The sequence below is a fragment of the Cryptotermes secundus genome, unplaced genomic scaffold, assembly GCF_002891405.2.
Source record: "Cryptotermes secundus unplaced genomic scaffold, Csec_1.0 scaffold446, whole genome shotgun sequence".
Taxonomy (NCBI): domain Eukaryota; kingdom Metazoa; phylum Arthropoda; class Insecta; order Blattodea; family Kalotermitidae; genus Cryptotermes; species Cryptotermes secundus.
This window is the reverse complement of record NW_019731271.1, coordinates 1214690-1235909: the sequence shown is the minus strand read 5'-3', so window position 1 is coordinate 1235909 and position 21220 is coordinate 1214690. Positions and strand designations below refer to the sequence as shown.

The 21220-nt window shown below is 35.4% G+C and overlaps 1 protein-coding gene across 13 annotated transcripts in view; it reads right to left on the bottom strand.

Moving 5' to 3' along the window:
- Positions 1-21220, bottom strand: part of LOC111866799 (regulating synaptic membrane exocytosis protein 2) — a 204580-nt gene that overhangs the window by 27731 nt on the left and 155629 nt on the right. For 10 of the 13 annotated variants that reach the window (XR_004513257.1, XR_002843211.2, XR_002843213.2 and 7 more), the window contains 2 exons: positions 12882-13077; positions 5288-5502 (listed from right to left, as the gene is read on the bottom strand). Coding sequence is in view for 2 of the 13 variants with exons in the window: in XM_033752415.1 (XP_033608306.1) it covers positions 5288-5502; positions 12882-13077 (411 nt within the window). In the remaining 11 variants the exon portion in view is untranslated. Of the gene's footprint in view, positions 1-5287; positions 5503-12881; positions 13078-19133; positions 19285-21220 lie in introns of those variants that run through there. The other 3 variants (XR_004513258.1, XR_002843212.2, XM_033752416.1) reach the window with 2 other exon arrangements.

Here is a 21220-nt window from a genome sequence, read left to right as displayed (position 1 = left end):
TCGGGGTCTGGATTAGTATGACCAACCGGGACTGGCGGCTAAGTTCCCATAAAGGGCAATGGCATTACGACTGGAGCCTCCCATGCAGCAGCATAATGACTATTGGGTATCACTACAGTCTACCCAGGATGAATGCGGGAGAGCACTCATATGGGGGTACCTTCAGCTACTTGAGCTGTCTCCCTAGAGTACCGATAAGGTGCCACAAGCCTTTGGACTCAGCACTCCAAAACGGCCTGACCAACCCATGTGGAGGGGTGGGAATGTGGGGAGCTTTTATGCCACCCCCAGGGCGACTGCTTCATGCAGGTTTCCCTGGTCGCAACCTCATGATTAGCCGGTCTCGCACTTCCAGTGATCATCTGGGATACCCCCTCCCCCTGAATCAGCACTTGGTCCTGGAGGCTTGTGAGGGTTTATCCTTAACAGGACTGAACCACCTAAGCCAAGGTGTGAGGCATCATGCTGAGGGCTGTGTGGTACTGGGGTGGTTATTAGCTGGTGTCATGAACAATCCCCTCCAGGCATCAGGCAGCACCCCATTGTATTTATGCCTTCCACCCGTATGGGGTGCTGCAAGTGGTGACCTTCTACTGTATATCCTCATGACTTGTGGGACCAAAATGAAAAGTGCCAAAATAAAAACCGGTCATAAGGACCTTAAACAGAAGAGGGATTCCCCTCCAAGGGGATCCCTACGACAAATACTTCAGCAGGGGGAGGAAGCTCTGGTGCACCATTAAGATGCCCGGTTGCAACCAGCGAACCTGCTGTTGAAATTTCAGCCAAAGACAGGGGCAAACCAGCAGTTTGAAACCTGCCTGAATAAAAACCAGAAACATTTCCATTGGGAGTCAGTAGTACTGACATACCACTGCAGGGAGCTAGTGCTTCTAGCACACATACAGTAGAAGAAGGTCTGGGACACCATGTCTCTGGAGTAAGTGGACTCCGACTGGCAAAGAAGGCACTGTCTGGATGCACCAGGTGGAAACTTAAAAAGGTAAGCACTAGGGCAAGCGAAGCAGGAACTGGGGGCATTCAGAAACTAGGAAATGCAGGCTCGCCCAGGCAGGGAGAAACCCTTACCTTTAAGAGGCCAAGATCGGAGGGCAGTACCCCCATAGAAACGGTCAGAGCTCCAAAAAGGCCTACGGATGCTAAGGGACCAGGGACCTATAAGGAGACTGTGACCAACATAAATGTAGCTATCTTGAGGGATAAGCTTACAGAAGATGACCAGAACTCCATTCTGGATGTACTGGGAGGGGTGTTATGTGGGACTCCATTAGGAGAACTACCACACCTGAAGTCCTACAGACTGGAGGGAGGTGCACTTATTTATATATGTGCCGATCAACAGTCTGGTAATTGGCTTATCAAAGCCATCGACAAGTACAGGCTGGAATCAAGGGCCAGGCTGAAGGCTACTGATGCCATGAACCTACCCAGGCCTGTTAAGGTGGCTCTCAGGATTAGGGACAAATTTGCCCAGAATCAGGAAGAGCTACTGAATTGGACTGCACATCTTAATCCTGGACTCCATACTGAGCACTGGAGATAATTTGATAAGCAATCTGAGCTGAAAGGCCAGAGGCTTATCCTACTTAGAGACCAGGACTCTTATACCATTATATGGAAGACCAGATATTCAGATATTTACAGGGCTCTCACAGGAGACTGTTAAAGTGCTAAAAGACCCTGCAGCTCAGCACTAAAAAGAAACTGTGATAGACTCTTCAAAATCGGGCTCTGAGGGGGAGGGGGATGATGTACCCACTCTTTCAGACCAAAGTAGAGCAGATCAGGGGACCCCCACAAATGGAACCCAGTCTGAGACCAAGACGGAACAGTAAACAAGTTACACACACACACACATATAAACTTAAACACACCCATACACATACACAATTCACACACATACCATGAAATTCCTTCAAATTAACCTACACCACAGCAGAGAATCCATGGTAACTTTATGCCAGCAGCTAGCTGAGGGAAAGGCACATGTAGCACTTATTTAGGAACCTTGGTTATACATGGGTCAAATAAGAGGTTTAACCAACACAGGGGGGAACAGTTTACTCTGCTGTACCTGGTAATAATGCAAGATCCTGTGTTTATATCAGGAATCATATTAATGCCTTACCTTTGCTGGAGCTCTGTTCTAGGGATTCAATAGCAGTGAGGATAATATACACGTATCAAGGAGGTTGCATGGAGCTGATTGTTGCTTCGGTCTACCTTCCATATGACTCAGATGAACCACCACCAACTAAGGGAATGAGGGACACCACAGACTACTGCTATAGCAGGAAAAAGCAACTCAACATTGGGCGTGATGCCAATGCACACCACATCTTGTGGGGGAGCACCGGCATCAATCCAAGTGGAGAAAACCTTATGGAATTTCTGGTGAGTTCAAACCTGAATATTCTAAATCATGGTAATGAACCTACCTCTGTGGTCCACAATAGGAAAGAGATTATTGACTTGACACTAGGGACAGATAAAATAGAAAACCTGCTAAGTAATTGGCATGTATCTGGCAAGCCGTCTCTACCGGACCACAGATACATATGCTTTAAAATAGGTCACATAACAACAAAATAAGTTACCTTTACGAATCCTAGGAGATCCAATTGGGAGTTATACAAGGACAACCTAAAGGTGAATCTGGAGACTATTTCACAAAATATACGCACAATAAGGGACACAGATCAATCTGTTGACCAGCTGCAACAGGCCATTATCTTGTCCTATTATCATAATTGTCCAGCCAAGTCCACTCATTTACCAACAAATGCACCGTGGTGGAATAACAAGCTGAGTGAGCTAAGAGCTAAAATAAGAAAGCCATTTTATATATCAAAAAGAACAGGTCTGTGGGACACCTATAAGGAAATCCTCACCTGTTATAATAAATAAATAAATAAGGAAAGCCATGTGATCCTCATGGAGGAGGTACTGCCAGATCAATGATGTACCAGGCAGTGCCAGAATCATGAGGGTCATGGCAAAACAAGCGACCAACAAGGACTGTACCATCAAGCTGCCTGATGGTAAGTATACCCAAACTGAGAATATCACTGCATCAGGAACACACCACTTACATCAGTAGTTATCAGCAAAGCGAAAAGACCACACTCTTTTAAAGGAATAGTAGCTTCAAGTCTGCCTATCCATTATTTTAATCAGAAAGGAGCTTGGATGAATAGAGCGATATTTAAAGAATGGTTTGATTTTAAATTTGTGCCTCAAGTTTGTGACCATCTAAAATCCCAAGGCCTACCTGAGAAAGCTGTGCTCCTCATTGACAATGTGCCCTCACATCCTAACGAAAGTCTCCTGAGGTCAGATGATGGAAATATTTTCCTGCTAATGTTACCGCACTTATCCAACCAATGGATCAAGGAGTTATCTCAAGTATGAAGAGAATCTACAGATCAAATTTGCTACAAAAGTACATCGATGAAGGCAATGATCTGACGTGTTTCTGGAAGTCTTTTTCAATGTTAGATGCCATATACGAACTTTCAACAGCATGGGATACAGTAAAGCCATCTGTATTGAAAAAATCATGGAAGAAACTGATGCCTTTCATCACTAATGAAGATGACAAAATCCATGGATTCACTGGATTCAGTGAAAATGAGATAGCCACAGAATTGACAAAATTGACTAACCAAGTTCATGGTGGTGAAGAAGTAAATGAGAAAAATATAAGAGAGTGGTTTGACTGTGACTCGGGTGAGCCGGGCTTCGAAATGTTAAGCAGTGACGAAATTGTAAGTTCAGTGGGGGGTGCAGCCAGAAGAGCGGGAAGAAAGTGAGAATGAGGAAGAGGTGGACAGTGCTGCTAGTAAGAAAATATCATAGGGTGCTGCTCTTGATCATTTGGAATCCTTACTAGACTATCTTGAGAGTGAAGAGCACAGTTTATTAAGTGACAAGTTAATACTACATAGGCTTCGTACAGATATCCATAAAAAGGAAAATGCCGAGAAAAAGCAAACGACAATATTAAATTTTGTTAGGTGTTAAGTATGAATATTCATAAAAAGTGTTGGATGTTGTCGAACACTGTGATTGAAATAACTAATTCATACTTCGGTGTAATGTAAAAAAAGTATAAAATAGGCCATGAGATGACATAAAAATGAGGTTGAATAAATTTAAATACAGGTAGGCCTATAGTATTATGAAGGTACAGTATTACAGTATTAATTTTAATAAAATTTGTCATAACCGGGTTTTCGATTAATTGTGATTTCCATCCCCACCATTATCCTGGATAATCGAGAGTTGAGTGTACTGCAAATGGCAGAAGTTTTAAAAAATAACAAAACAAAAAATGCCTTTGGTCGAATCAGATATATGAAAGAACGTTTCAAACCCAAAGTCCTACATTTCATTCGAAGTGTAGGATTAATAAAGGGTTAATCCAAAGGGGAAGCACAATAGATCATTGAAGGTCACAGTGCAAGGGCTGGTTTTTGTGGCTCACCCCTCATATTCATACTCATAGGTGCTAGGTCTCATCTGTGTGTGGAGTTATTTTAATGTTTTAATGTTTGTTTTAACTCTTTAACAGACAGTTTACATTGTGCTTGATTTATATATCCTATCTTACATTGGCGCTGATGTCCAGAGTTAGGGACTAGCTCTATTGACTGGACCCAACTGAGTAGGTTTCACCTGATGAGAGAGACAGAATCCAGCCTCCAAAATATTGCTTGTTTTATTTTAAATAAAAAAAAAAGGACGATGAACAATGTCCAGAAACACAATAACTGTATGACTATATTAGAATAATAATCAAAATGACATATTTTAAGCCTGAAAATACACACTTTGGCAAGCTAATGCACATAATCTCTGTTCATTACATCATTCCATGAGAAGCTTATTAAAGTAGTGTCATTAAACCATGTCTTATGTATTCCAACAACATACAGACTGAAAGCTGTGATCAAATGACTAATACTACTGTTTCATATCCAGTTCATCCTGAGTTTGAATCTCAGTCTAGAAACCTGCTATACTCAACAAGGTTTTCTGTTATTTTTTCAGCTCCTGCAGTCAAATTCCAAAGTATCAAAATAGGATATGTGTGCTTCCTTCCTCATCCATTTCACTTCATCATTCACTTTCATCCTACCATTCCACACTGTATAACCTATGCAGCTAAGAAATGTAACTGTCATAAATAAAACAAGAAACAAACAAACAGTCAATATCTTGGATAACTGCAAACAAACAATATGTCTGCATGCCTCTAATTTACCTGGCAATACTTTAGAGCCTTGCCGTGCTTGAAGGCCTCGAGCTCGTATGACTTCCACTTCAAGGTAACCTTTCTGGTAGCACATGCTGAGCTGAATATCACCAAGTGCAGGTGCACCTAGAACCTGTCGACCCACAAGCTGACCTGGGCCCAGCCCATCTATAAAATCTGACAGCTGGCCGCCATCTTGGGCTAACCGCAGTGATGGAGACCACCTGACACACAACACATGTAAGTAGTATGTTATACATGGTGGAATATTATGCATGGTTATAACTTGAAATTCTTTGTAAAACCCAGCTCTTGTTATACCTCTAACATAGAATGATAGTGACTAAATGCAACACAACATTACTAGATGATCAGCAGTGCTAATGGAATAAAACCCTGCTATATTGGAATCAGGAATTGATGTAATGAATGGGACTAATTCTAGGGAGCTGAGGCTTTCTATGGAAGTTGATAACTGCTCAACTGGTCATGAAACTCCCCAACTCTTATGCAAACTCAAGGTTTATTGTTATATATGGAAGAGCCTATAACTGGAACCAATTCTGTGCCAAATGAACCAATCCCATACCCTCACACTTCATGTCTTTAAAATCAATTTCAATATTATCACATCAACTATATCTGTATTTCCTAAGTGGTCCTATACCATCAGGTTTTCCAATTAAAATTTTATACAAATTTCTCATATCCCTTATGCATTCCAAATGCACTATTCAACATTAATTTCTTGATCTGGTTAACTTAATAATACTTTGTTAAGGGCACAAAATGTGGAAATCCTCATTATTCAATTTTCTCCGCTCTCATGTTACTTCCTCCTTCTTAACTCAAAATGTTATGCTTAGTACACTGTTCTTAAACCATCTAAATCCACATTCTTCCTAATGAATTACAGAAATATGTAATTTCCAAAACAATGGAGCTTTATCCCTACCAATGAAACTGATTGCCCTAGAGGACTTAAATGTGATTATAATACATAGGTATATGTTTTCATACTGGAAGACTTTCTGATTGAAAAGATTAATGAAGTGACAATGATCGCATTGCAAGTGAATTAACTTCACTACGTTTTTAAGATTCTGGAAATTTAGCATGTAAGTGCCAATTACCTAATAAACGATCAAGTCAACAGTAATATTTTAATAATTCCAGTCAAGGTAAGAAATCTGTAGGCATTTCTGAAATTCTCCTATGACTAAACAATGGATTAAATTTTTGTGATAATGATATGAAAAGAGAAAAGAGAATTATGACAAGTCTTCCAGAACCAGACAACACTTGAACAATTTGTTATAACACTGATCCCCACATTTTTCTTTTGGTGACCCCTTTTTGAGCAAACACAAATGCTTCACTCCATTTTCTTTTGTATCTTACATTTTTCAAAAGATATGACCTCCCACCATCCAGTTAAGAAACAGTTATGATGTCCATGTAAGAGATCTGAACCTTAAATAATTTATACAGAAGCAGTCTAGAAAAAGCCTTGTTTCCTGAAATTTAGTACTCATCATACTCTAGATGCTATTACATGCAAAAGAATTTATAATTTCATTATATGAATATGTGTCATATGCAAAATGTTGATCAACCTGTAATATAACACCACATCAAACTGCACAAATAATCCCATTGATCAATTAACATAACTGAATATGCAACCAAAACTTCACAGACTTAGTTAGATAACCAAACAATTAATTAAGTAAGTAAGTAAGTAACTAACTAACTAACTAACTAACTTGCGGTTTGTCACTGCCTTCCCACTGCAGTGGCCCGGGTTCAATCCTGGGTCTGGTCAAGTGGGATTTGTGGTGGACAAAGTGGCGCTGGGGCGGGTTTTCTCCAAGTACTTCTGTTTTCCCTGCCAATCTTAATGCCACCAAATTCTCCATCATCATAATCACCTGGGGCAGGCTACAATAGGCCAATCAGTGGCTGCCATGCCGAGTGGACTCAGCTGGACTCCAACCCCCCACTAAGAAAATTAAAAAAAAAAACTAACTCCATGGATAGGAGTCATTCTTATGAAGCGACCAGTTGCTCAGCTACTCAAGAATTTCCCAACATTTTATGGAAGTTAAAGGTTTACTACCATGTTCACATAAGCCCTCCACTGGTCCCTATCCTGAGTCAGGTTAATCCAGTTAATGCCACCCCAACCTATTTTTCTATGATCCATTTTAATACTATCTTCTGACCTACATCCCTACATATAAGTGTTCCTAGTGCTCTTTTTCCTTCCCGATTTCCAACCCAAAATCCTGAATGCATTCCTCTTCTCCCCCCTGCATGACACATGCCCTTCCCAGCTCATCCTCCTTGACTTGATCTTTCCAATTATATTTGGTGAAGAGTACAAGTTATGAAGCTCTTCACTATGCAATTTTCCCCAACCTACTATTTCATCCATCTTCAACTCAAATATTTTCCTTAGCATTCTGTTCATAAATATCCTCAGTCTATATTCTTTCCTTAATGTCAGAGACAAAGTTTCATACCTCTACAAACACAAAATCTGTTACCACATTTATTACTTTTCAACTAACACTAAAATCATTACATGAAAATTAAAAATGTATTTATAGTCTCTCTAACCATACCTGCTTTCAGATGCCCAACCACTGCAGTTATTGTATTGAAATAAAAAAAAATTATATTTTGCAGTAGTACCATGTTGTTTTGTGCATGATCTTAAAAGAAATCTTAAGTTCAGTCATTGAGGAAAACCAGAAAATATTATGCTTGTAGAATTAGTCAGTTATGCCACATTATTTATTAAAACCAAAACTAACTGGAGTAGAGTCCTTCTTAAGCGGCTAAAAGTTGATCAGCTAGTCAAGAAATTCCTAGCATGATTTGGATCCGAACTTTCATTACCATGTTCACAAGAGCCCACCATCAACCCCAAAGTCACATGAATCCAGTCCACACACTACCATTTTATTTCTGTAAGACCAATTTTAATATTCTCCACCCATCTAAATGTAGGTCATCCAGGTGGTATCTTTTCTTAAAATTTTCATATCAAAATTATGTAATGTATTTCTCTTCTCACCAATGCATGTTACACGACCTGACCATCCCAACTTCCTTAATTTGATAATCCCTTTTAATTCTAATAATTTTTAACCAAAATGTTGTACAGCACTTCAGGAGTTCATGTAATTGCCATCTGACATTTATGACGGGAGAGACTTTAGGGTGATCTTAAATCGAATATTTTAATTTGTTCCATTTGCTTTAAAGTTATTAGAGGAGAAAAACATTACTGGCTTGAAAGTCTTCATTTTCAGGAAACAAGGCTAGTTTCAACTGAACCAAAACTTCATCTTATGTGAATGTGTGCGTGTGTGAATGGATGTTGTGAATATGTCTAATACTAATATCTTAAAAGAGATTTTCCAGAAACTTGCAGGATCTTATGCTTTCAGTTCCTGGAGTGCAGAACAGTTTATCTACAATACAACACAAACATACAGACAGAACATCCAGTGATAACAACATTCAAACATCAGATGGTATATCATGAGAATATGGAAGACTCAATATATAAATCAGCACTCTAGAAAAATAGGAACTGCCCACCATTAACTTTCGCTGGGCAATATGTGCAGTATGTCAGCTGTCAAATGGCAAGGCAGGGTAGAGTGGGATTAATGAAATCATAAAGAAGTGAGAAAAGGTGCTATCTGTCTGGAGAAAATATGAATGAAGTGCTAAAGAAAACCACTCAGATGATGCTCCAGCAAATATGAAGTAAAGACTGTAACAAAAGTCATCTCTTTGAAGTGGATGATACATTTGCTTTAGTCTATATTACACTAATATCTATGGACTTATAAATAAGTTTATCAGAAACACAAAAACTGTATGATTACCTTAAGCAAAGTATGATAACATAAATATAAATCTATTAAAAATACTTATCAATTTTAAACATTGTTAATGATCAGTGTACTTTAGTATGTAATGTTAAGTCTCATGTCAAATAAGACACTTGTAAATTAAGAGATTGAATTTAAGACTAAATTTTCTGAAGTTCAGGTCTTAATAATCATTTACATAAAACAGAACTCATATTTCTGCATTGAATACCCACATAAATGAAGTTCCAGTTGAATCAGTATTAACCGTATACTATTCTTTTGATAAAAGTGTTTAGAATTAACGCAGTTTTAAAATGGAATACTTCAGAGTGAAACTTCACTTTCAGAAAGGTCACCAGCATGGCAGAGTACAAGTTCATAATTTTAAAGCACTTGTTTGTGGCCTTGTTTCTATCCTTATTGCTTAAATTTCATCAAAATGTTCAATTCATCAAACATTAAAAAATAAGAAATATGATTACCAGTAAAATATCTATCCTTTTCCACTGATATAGCAACCAAATTTTTATACATTCCTCCAGTATTACATATTTCTAGCTCTCCAAGAAGCTAGACTGCTAGCAATGATCACCCACTAACATTGAGGAAATGAGCAATAACCTTCTGTCAAAGTCACATTGTTTCAACTTTTTATACCACACATGCTCTTATAAATGAATCCAAATTCTTGGATTTTCGAAAGGTGGAAAGTTCATGAAGGGAATTCTATATAATCTTTACCACCACAGGCTTAGAAAAAGTGAGTCACTTTTCTTATTATTTCTGATACTTCAAGTCATTGAAGATTCCTATCCATTGTTCACAGGTACCCTGGTATCATCTTTAAGAATACACAGATTTGCCTTTAGAAGGAAACCATTAAAGAGTTTATGACATAAATTGTGAAACCTTCAGAATACATATATACAAAAAAAACTACAAATGAAATTTATTTCAAAATTTAGATGTTCAACTGCACTATATGAGATGTTTTGAAAAGTTCTTATTATCTTAAGATTTCTTGAAAAACAAAATCTTCAAGATATTTCAGCTTTGCTGACTCACATCTGGAGGATCTTTCAAGGACTCAGTGCTTGACAGTGATCCTGAAACCAAACTAGATAGAGAATTACATTAGAATGCACAGAAATAATTAGAGAGAAGAGATAGTCATGCTAAATCATTACAAAGATTAAAGATATCTGTCATAAAAAAATATTAAACATATTATTAAATAACATTACTAAGCAAGCAAGCAGAAGCCAGCAAGCACTGTGCAGGAGCATGCAAGCTGTAACATCTATTAAACAATGGAAGAAGCAGAGAGGAGGGAATAATGTGTCAAGTCCTTTTATGAAATTCAGCAAGTAGGTAAAGTAGTAATATACACAGTAACTATACTACATACCACTGTATCAATACATTATTTATATTAAAGTCATTCTGTCCATATTATAGGGAAAATACTATAGATTATATAATTTTGGATCTGTTACTTTAATCATTAGCATTTATATGCTCCAACTTCAATGAAATATAAAAAAAACATCATGTTTTTTCTTAATGCTGTCATTGCTAATCACTTGAGGGTACTCTAATTTTGGGAAACACAAACATTAAAATATTTTAGTGTTCGTTTATGTTTGATCTACCAGTAGAAGTTTTATAATATATTTCTTCACCAGCACTTTCAGGCTCAGAGGCCAACCAACCTCATTTCAGCATGCATCTGGTAGCTCTTTCTGAAGGTTAAAGGCAGACAAAGTACAAAGATGAACAGTCGCCTCCATCACACATGTAAGTTAAGAATGTGATGGTGCTTGAGCACAGGGGATGATTTTATCTACACCTTACAATGCATTGTCTTGTATTTGAGGTTCTCACATCAGTAACCATGAGGAGCAGAATCTCTGGAATGTACCCCTGGGTAGTCTGGCAAAAGTCTACTTACTTTCTGGGGGGGACCATACTCCCTCCATCTTCATAGTCAAAGAGTAGGTCAAGAAAAAAATAACAAGAAGGGCAGCAAGCACTCTGCTTCTTATATGCTTCTTGTTGGTTCCTTTCTTGACTTATTCTTCAACCCCGAAGATGGAGGTAGTACATTACTCCAAAACTTCCATGAACTTTTGCCTGACTACGCAGTATTACATCACAGAACACAGTACTCTTCAATGCATTATCTGTTTCTATGACAGTAAATATTGCTTATTTACAAATCATATAAACTGATAAGGAATATATTTTTAAAATGTTTTAGTCTATATAAACAAATGAACCTTGTACTAGCATCTCCACAATAAAAATGTAATTTTAGAACTTAACTTTTTAAGGGGTATATTTTATAAGAATGAGCATAAATAAATAATCTGCTTAGAAGGGATATGAATAATAATAAGGTGATTCAAAATTTTCAAACTAAATGTAATAAAATATGCATATTATTAAAAAATTATAATACCAAATTTTGATAAACAGTTATTAATAATATGCCACTGTCACATTGAAAAAATGCATAAAACTTTATTTTTGAAAACAACAGTTTAGTAAGTGAAATAAAGTTGTTAATGTTTAAAATGGGACACATAGAACAGATATTTCTCAACGGGTTAACCCAAATACTGCTTAGTCAATGGTCTAAATCTCAGCTATAGCATCTATTATCTAGCCTAAACTTCTTGTGGCTTTTTTCAGTACCTCCAGCAAACTGAAATACATATTTGGAAATAGGCAACAATCACTTCTTTGGTCTCTTACTGAGCTAGCAATACATAATCAAACTTTCAGCTCGTCTTAGTCAACACTATATAACCTCCGTGAATTATAATGTGTTTTTAAATAGCCAATGGATGGACAGTACAGGTTATTCTCAAAATGTACATGAATGAGAAGGTAAGGAATTTCATACATAATTTTCCTTTACTACCTTAGTTATGGTAAGACAAAATTCAGCTTCCAGCAGCAATTTCTGAATAACAGTGCAACTGACATAAACTTATTAAATAAAGGTTCTAAATAAGGAAAACTACTGATGAGATACATACTAATTGAAGAGGATCTAACTGTTACAGTTTCTTGCAAAATTGTGAATGTTCATGGATCATCCAATTTAAAATTGTAGTAGAACACAAACTAAAATATCTAGCAAAAATAGCTTCAAATAACTATAATAAAAAAATTATTAAAACACAAGTGTTCCTTTCAAGTTGGAGGCATTGTTGAACTTTATAAAAAAGATAGGATTCAAGCTCTTTCATATACCAAGATAATGCATTGTATCAGTTGGAGGAAAACCACTTATAAGAGTCTGCCACAAACACATACTAATTTCACTTAAAACTGCATAAAAATTGTGACAGAAAAGCTAATTATTGACTAAAATTCAAAGCAGTAACTTCTGAGGTTTGTGCTTCAGTGTGTGTTTATGGATACAATCTATTAGCCACAAGAAGCAGAACAAATGAAAACACAATAATGGTCAACCTATTTTGAGTTATGTGTCTAATTTCTTCACAATGCCTCATATAAATAATTTAGGGAAGTCAATGATTCTTTGCTTTTGAAAGTGCATGAATGACAAAACCCTAATTACTGAGGATCCACGCTTTCAATTTAAATTCAGATTCTGTTATTGTTCCCATCTCTCATATTCTCCAGATTTTGCCTTGGTTTAGTTTTTCCTGACATGCCTTCATGACAGAATTACTTACGTGGATCCCTCTGAACTAGAAATGCTGTTGAGACTGCTTGCACCAACCTCACCGGTGGTGAAGTGTTTAGAGGGTAGGTTGTGGCTTGTGGAGGGCGCAACGAAGGGGTGGTTGTGGCATCGTAGTGGTGGAACCACTTCCTGCGACCGCTGAATACTCTTGCTGCTAGGGGAGCTACGGTTTCTAGTGCCACCTTCTGCAGGTACGAAAATATACAACCAACAAAATAATAACACAGACTTTTGTGTTTCCTTAACAAGCAAAGTAATCAGCAGAAGAGGGGTTCTGTTATTGCCAAATCAATTTAAAAGTTGATTTTCAAAAGCAAGTGAGAAGGAGTAAGGGAAATAAGCCTCTACAAAATAATGTAATGAGAACACCAGCCAATAACTGGACCCACAGATTCATGTTTGGAAAGTATAATTAGTATAACTTTCCATTAAGCAAATAAAAATATTAATATTACTTACACATTTTGACTTCATACTTCTAATATATATGTATACATGTATACACACATGTAATTTATTTTGATTTGCTCATACTGAATAACTACACATTGACTATTAATAATAACACCTAACAAGTTGAAGATCCTTGAAATTGTATAAAGAAAAGTAATAATTAATTTTACGCATTACAATTCTGATGAATTTAACTCTTATTGAGGTTTGTAATATGGAGACATCATGTAACATTCGACGTTTCACTTATTTTTAGTATAATTGGAAACAAACACGTCTATGAAATTATCAGTACCTGCAAAATAATAACAGTCTACTCAGAAATATGGTAGCTAAAATTCAAGTTCTATGCATATACCAAATATCATAAATGTTTGTAGAAACTGTTGGGAATAATATGCTTTTCTCTTTTAATTCAGAATTTAGAATTTACAATATCTGTAGTATGATATTCACTTAAAATATACAATTAAAATATAATTTTAGTGCAGGTGAAACCTGTAAAATGTGACTGCAAGTTAAATTGGATTAACAATGTAAATATTCAGTATTAGGCTTAATCTAGTGAAAAGAATCCATGTGTCTTAGGCCAAGACATACATATTCCACACAGCAAAATTCAGCCACAAATGTAAGCACAGGAGACACTGAAAGCAACATGTAATATATCGATATATTAAATACATTAATTTTAATAGACCATTAAGTTGCTCTGAAAAATAAATTAATGTATGTTTTATAGCATAGCAAATCTGTAATCATTCATTCAGTTCATTCTTGTTGGCCAGGTATTCTCATTTCTTTTTCTCAGAGAGACATATGCAATAGTACTCACAAATTAAGGTGACAAACTTCTCCAAACCCAGCAGCCTTCATGGTCAGGAGAGGAAGTTACAGGGTCATATTGGCATCATGAAAATGGCATGTATTTGTGACTATTGTGGCAATTTTTTTAAACATAAGTAATAAAATTCAGTATCATTTAAGAGCCAGCTTTATGCACCCAGTACATCTGATGTTTGTGTTTGTATTTTCAGATTCAATACTCAGCTCATCTCAAGAAGATGGCAGTATTCTACTGTTTGATTTTGAATACAATAATTTAAAATTCAGTGATAGACTTTCTCTTTTTATTCAGTGTGATGGAATAAATATTGTATTACCAAATTAGAATTCCTTTGGAATATTGGTTCTGTTACAAATTCATGTTGCTATATTTCAGACAATCCTGAAGTCACTATATTAATATCAAACATGCTGGTAAAAACACAGATTCTGTTGAATTACCTGAATACCACATATGTAAAATTCACGCTACAGTATTTATAAGTGAAAATCATGTTAAATAAATCATTATACAAAAACCAAAATGATTAGTTTTTACTGAAATAAATTACTGTATCTGACTTTAACAGAACTGTTTAATAATTTATATGCAGATACTGCTGTTACCTTATTAAAGTTAATTCTTTTGCAAATGCACATATAAAAATGATATGGCATATACAATGAAAAGCAATTATGTTTGTATCTAACATCTTTATCTGAAGTTCTGAGAGGTAAGCACAAAGAAGCTTAAAAATATGTATTATTGACATTTTTTGATGTAATTGTATGTTTCATAGAATACTGTGAGTGTGTGTGTGTGTGTAAACAGGAACTTGAAAGGGGAGGGGGGTTGCCAGAATTAAAGGTAGGCAAAATTTCCTTACCTGGTAATTTAAGATGCTTATAATTTTCTCATCTCTCCTCTTGAAACTTGTGTTACAGCACTATTTACTCTAATTTATCTATTTATAACTCCCTAGATGGCACTACTCTGCATGCCCTTATATATGACACTAATATATTAATCTCTCCATGTAGGTATTACAAGCCATAGAAGCACAACTCATGTCACCAACATTTTGTCAAGTTACATCTCATGCTGAATTCTCCTAATTTCTGCTAAGGATGAAAGAGTACGTACATAGTCACTGTGTGTTAGATTCAGCACAGAAATTATTATAGACAATTTTCAGTAAATTTTAGTACCTCCAGAAAATAGCAAATGTTTTTGCAGTGTATAAATGGATAGGATGCTGTAGAAATGTCAAGAAATGAATTACAAAAGGTAATTTTTTATATTTGTTTAAAATGTTCCTTTTCTTTTAGTAATTTTAGTAATTATTCTTTAGGAATAGTAAAGATTATCTCTAGCTTCTCATTTTAAGTATTTCAGTTTCCAGGGAAAAATCTTTTTATATTACATCCTGAGAAAGGGAATACAGGAACTGCATGCCACAAAATTAAGATCATCTCTTAAATCACAGGAATTCTGCTGCTTTTGCTAGTAACTAGTAGCTAATTAGTAATAAACTGAGCACTGTATTGTCTTTTAAGAACAAGAGCCTTTGTATTATAATTTACCAAATCAGGATTTTTGATCATGATTATTCAGTATAAATTCAGTATCCAGTATAAATCATGATTATTCAGTATAAATAGCTTCATTTTTATGGCAACTTCACAAAAATATGACAAAATGGTGGATATAAATGGGACAGTACTTCTAGTGGTCTATACATTAAATAAAGAAACAACACTACAGGAACAATAGATAATACAAAATGCTTGATTCTATGTCTGTTAAGGAGCGAAGTGGACATTCAGCACAGCCAGTAGCACCTAACTTTGATCACTAGACCATAAAAAGAGCACCCAGAAAAGCCACTACATTTTGCCACTACCAACAAATCTAAATGTGTAAGATTTACAGTAATTTTAACCGACTGTAAAAAGCCAGGAGGAGAAGCATTTCAACAAATATTAAAGCAGTCATCTTCTACAATTACGTTTCTCCAGGCAATGTATTACATTTTAACAGCAAATTCTATACATATCCACTGAATTTTAAAATCTATGAATTTCTGAATATGAGTGGGTCTGAAAATTTAGCTACCTCTTCCATAAATTACAAACTTTATGTAACATGAAAAATCTCATATTGAGTGTGATCAATTAAGACAAAATTAATTCTGCATATAATTTTGAATGCAGATCATAACATTTTGTATGTTCTCTCACTGAAATATAGGTATGATAATGGATGAAAATATACTTTTTGGGTTATGAATGCAATACATTGTCAAAAACAAAATTATTAAATATGTTTAGGATAAGCATACTAGGTTACTTCGAAGTGTTACTACTGTTACTACTGATGGATTATTACTCACTCCTCCAGACTTGCAGACTAAAAGGAGTAGTTGGAAGTGGAATTGGTGTAAATGGTGTCAGTCATTGCTAATAATAAAAGCCTGTGAGCCACTATACAGAAATAAGGTTTTAGTAGTTGGGCACTGCAGCAACAGTCAGTGTGTTACATTTCTTCTCCCTAAAGACAGTGCTGTTAGCTGAATGGCAGTGTTATTGTGTCTTCCATATCCCATGAATCTGGTATGTGGAGTTGGTATAAGGATGGCCATATGTTAATAGTTTAGTGGATGAAGGTGAGGTAACAGGATAAATCTCACTTAGAAAGGAGAGTACTTCAAACTTTCAAAACATACACATTTAGAAATAAAAGCATTATTCAATTTAATTATAGAAAACTATGAAATTAATTATTTGATATATATATACATACTCTCAGAAACCAGACAGTTTTTTATGGAGTGAACTTAAGGTATGGTACAACAACTATGAACGCATTTGTTACAAAGCTCAAATTCTTAGCTGGAGATGAATATTTGAACTAAGAGACTAAGGAATATAAGTTTCATTCCTTAATGATTTTACTCTGCCACTGATTTCCATAAAGCTGTATTCCTCTACACATCAAATAAATTAAAATGCATAAAAATTAACTCTTATTTTGTTTGTATTTTATGAGGGAATGCTATTTTCCAAGGCAAACAAAAATGACTGAAAAATGGAAGCCTAATGTATTCCGAAGTGTTTTAGGGTTTCAAAGGATAAGTATGGTTTCCTTTATTGTTACTGTTATCATCTTTGCCACCACCACCACCACCACCACCACCATCGAATATGACTGTATTCATACATATTCTTTCTCACTGCATAACTGAAGGCACAGCTGAACTTAATTCAGTAAGTTCAGATGTGCCAGCAGTTATACAGTTGTTGTCTAATTAACACAAGCTGCCTTGTCCTGTCTTTTGTTTTTGTTTGCATGTATGTGTTTTTTATTTCAATACTTGTTTTATAATTGACCACTTGGCTGTTCAGTAAGCATGCAAATAAATAAATAATTGAACTGAATTATTATTCAGATTACTACCATTCTTCCATGTCAATACTGCAAGTCAACTATAATGTTTTGAAATGGGTAATATGCTGAAATGAATAATAATCCCATATAACAAAGCCTTCTTTGACTAGTTGATAGTATTCCATCAGTTTATATATTCCCTGCTTTTATGGAACATGAAGGTACATCCCCATGTCCACAGCAGCCAAGCAATGGACCCTGACCTGAGTCAACTCAGTCCAGCTCCCATCATCACACCCTGTCTGTTTGCTATTATCCAATATTATCCAATGTCTAAAATTGTCACCAAACATTGCAGTCATTAAGGTAGCACTCCAGCACTTTATTCAGGAGGTCCTGGGTTCAAATCTTGGCCCAGAGGCTAGCCATCCTGACTAAGGGTTTTCATAGTTTTCTTCAGTCCCTCCAGGCAATGATGTGATAGCACCACAAATTAGGCCACGATCAATTCCTTTCATTTCATCTCCAATTCATTATTCACTATCCATTCCACAATTTTGTGCTTTTCATCTGAGTTACTAACAATACTTGTATTTTTTAAATTTTAATAAATAAATAAACAACCGCAATTTATTTCTTTTCTTTTTCTCTCCTCCAATATTTATTTCTTTTCTTCCCGCTTTCTTCTTTCTTTGGAGTTCTGAGTGTATTTTATATACGAAAATTTAAATTGTATGTATAATTATGTGTGACATGAAATCTGCCCCTTTATTTACATATGAATCTTACTTCATAGTCTGCAGATTTAAGCTTCATATGTTGCAAGCATGATTCATGCAAAGACATTAAACTGTCTATGATCGTGACTGAAAAGCAATCTTTGCATCGGTAAAAAGCAAATTTTATATTACACTTCAGTTTCTGTAAGATCTGTTACATATTTAGAACCAAGATTTAATTACAGTTAAAATTTCTATTTGAACTACTACAAGTTCTGTACTTCGCATACATTTTAAATACACTCTTCTGTGTTAGAGTATACCTAGGTGAGCACAATTTAAGAAGTTCTAAATTAATACAAGCAAAACTATTTCCAACCCAATAACATGTAAAGCAGCTATCCTGATTTTGTATTTGTATCCTCAACTGACTGAGGCATAAACAATCTCCTAGAAACCAGATCAAGGGTTCAGAAGCATGATTAAACAAAAACACTAAAGCCTCAACACAAATAAATAATCTCAACGGTGACATCAAATGAATGATTATTAATTGTGACAGATTGAAAGTTTGAGGTACATCCCAAAGTAACCTCCATTTCAATAACTGATAAGTGACAATTCCATTATGTAAAGCTAACTGTACACAGCACAGATTTGGGGTCTGCAGTTCAAATCGGTTTATTCACAAAATAAAGCCTTATCAGAATCCATCTGCTGTAATGTAGTCTCAGATGGATAATATTATACCTTAAGAAGCTGCAGTGAACTCATCAGTTATTTTATGATAGGCCACTGCCTATAGTAGGCATCTGTAAGGGAAAGATATGGTAGGAAAGGCATGGTGGTGTCGAACCTGTCTCCATCCTGTGATCCCTCCCCATCACTTGACGCACTTGAGCCTTGTTTCACCAGGTGGCGTACGTCGTCTGGCAAAACTTCTTCGCTTCTATGGACGGTAAATGAAGTTTTGCCTTTACGCCCAAAACCTAATCTACGTTTGCGACCTGCAGGAGTTGCCACAGGCAACAAAACAACAACAATAACAAGATATCATCCATCAATAAATCAATGGAGTGAGAAGGACAGTGATTTTACATTCGCTAACAGCTTTTCAATTGTAACATTAAAACAGTACCACGGATCTTGTTAAATTAAGAAGAACATGAATCAGCTTACAAGGCAGTACCTAAATAAGCATGTTACATTATACAATTTCATGCTAACCTATATATAAATATATAAATAACAAACAAGAATCTTGTTACATGATGTAAGAGATAAATAATTGACCAAAGAGTTCGATGAGTGAAATTCAATATAATATATTCAAACTAATCTAACTTATAATATCAGAGGCTTAGAAATTCTGGATATTTATTACAGTTTATCTATAGGACTGCAGATGTAAGAGCAATTACAGTAAAACCTACAAAAAGTGAAATGAAGGAAACACATTTTTGCACTTTTGTACACAGTAGTTATGTATGACCGTATAAATACAACAGCCCATTGTCCAGGATTTAGCCTGTTACAGGTAAGTTCACAGCATTGACGGTTCACTGTATTTAATGACAGTGCAGTAGAATATATCTTGTAAGGAAAGAATAATTACATACACGTATATCTTAACTTTAAGGCAGAAATCAGAGTAATGGTAATTTATTTTGTCAGTATACTGATAGAATGACATATGGTATTATGTAATATTACATCAACTGTAGAGCCCTAAGTAAAATTATTAATCTTGATCAGATTTAATGAACACAGAAAAAAAAGTTAAAAAATAAGGAAAGCTAATATATACACATTAAACAAAAGGCATCATTATTTGAATTCAACAATATTGCATTCTCAGTGCATTCTGACTTTAGTAACATTTTGACAAATGAAACATGCTTGTATCCAAACAAGGTCCATGAGAAATGTCTCAGAACAGCTACTAATTATTATGTCTAAAACAGGAAAGTTTTCATTCAGGTGTTATTGACCAATATGTCTCAAGAAGTACTCTTTCCTAATATAATATATAATGTAAGATCTGCTTGTGCACTACGCAGTCTTTGCACCTCTATAAACATGTATCTTTTAAGATTCTTGTAGAAAATACAAAATATGTGGTCATAAATGACCTTTACTGTCCAAATATCTAAAAATGTGTACTGAATGTTACAGCTGAATAGACAGCATTCCTATTACACATTCAAGAACGTCCAAGTTTTAATCTCAGTAGAGACCATCTATTATGAGAGTTTCTGTGTTTTCCCTCAAATCCTACATGCAGTTGTTGGGACAAAACCTTACAATAGGCCATAACAATTTCACCCACATCCTATCCAATTTGTAATTCACACAATCATCCTACTAAGACATCACAAAACATATACAGCTGAAAAATTATCATTAAATAATCTAAGAATCAATAAAATAATCGTTCTAACAATATGTATGTACTGACAACATGATATGAGTTTCATCCACTCCCACGTTTTGGGTGTGATATTAATAGTATGTAGAGTGTTGATCACAGTCTGACCTCCAAGATGAAGCAAGTAAGATAGACATTCTAGCGATCTGCATTAGCCAAATAAAAGATTGATTTATGTTTAAATGAACATTTTAAGATTATAATGCTATTCATTGTAGAAAAAGCCATGATATCTATTTTTAAATGGTGAAATTTTCCCAATAAAATATGAATATTTTATTTTCTCTGCTATCTTTTACAGAAGCACAATGGATAATTAGGGCTCTACTGAACAAAAAGGCAACACTACAAATTGCTTATTCATGGTCTTATGTTTTCAGTAATGTTAAACCATCAAAATATTCAAATTATCATTTCTCTAGAAGTAAGAAAAATTCCTGTAACTGATCTCAGAAATTCATATATACACTCAGAATGAATGACACGGACAATCTACATATATAACTGGAAACAAA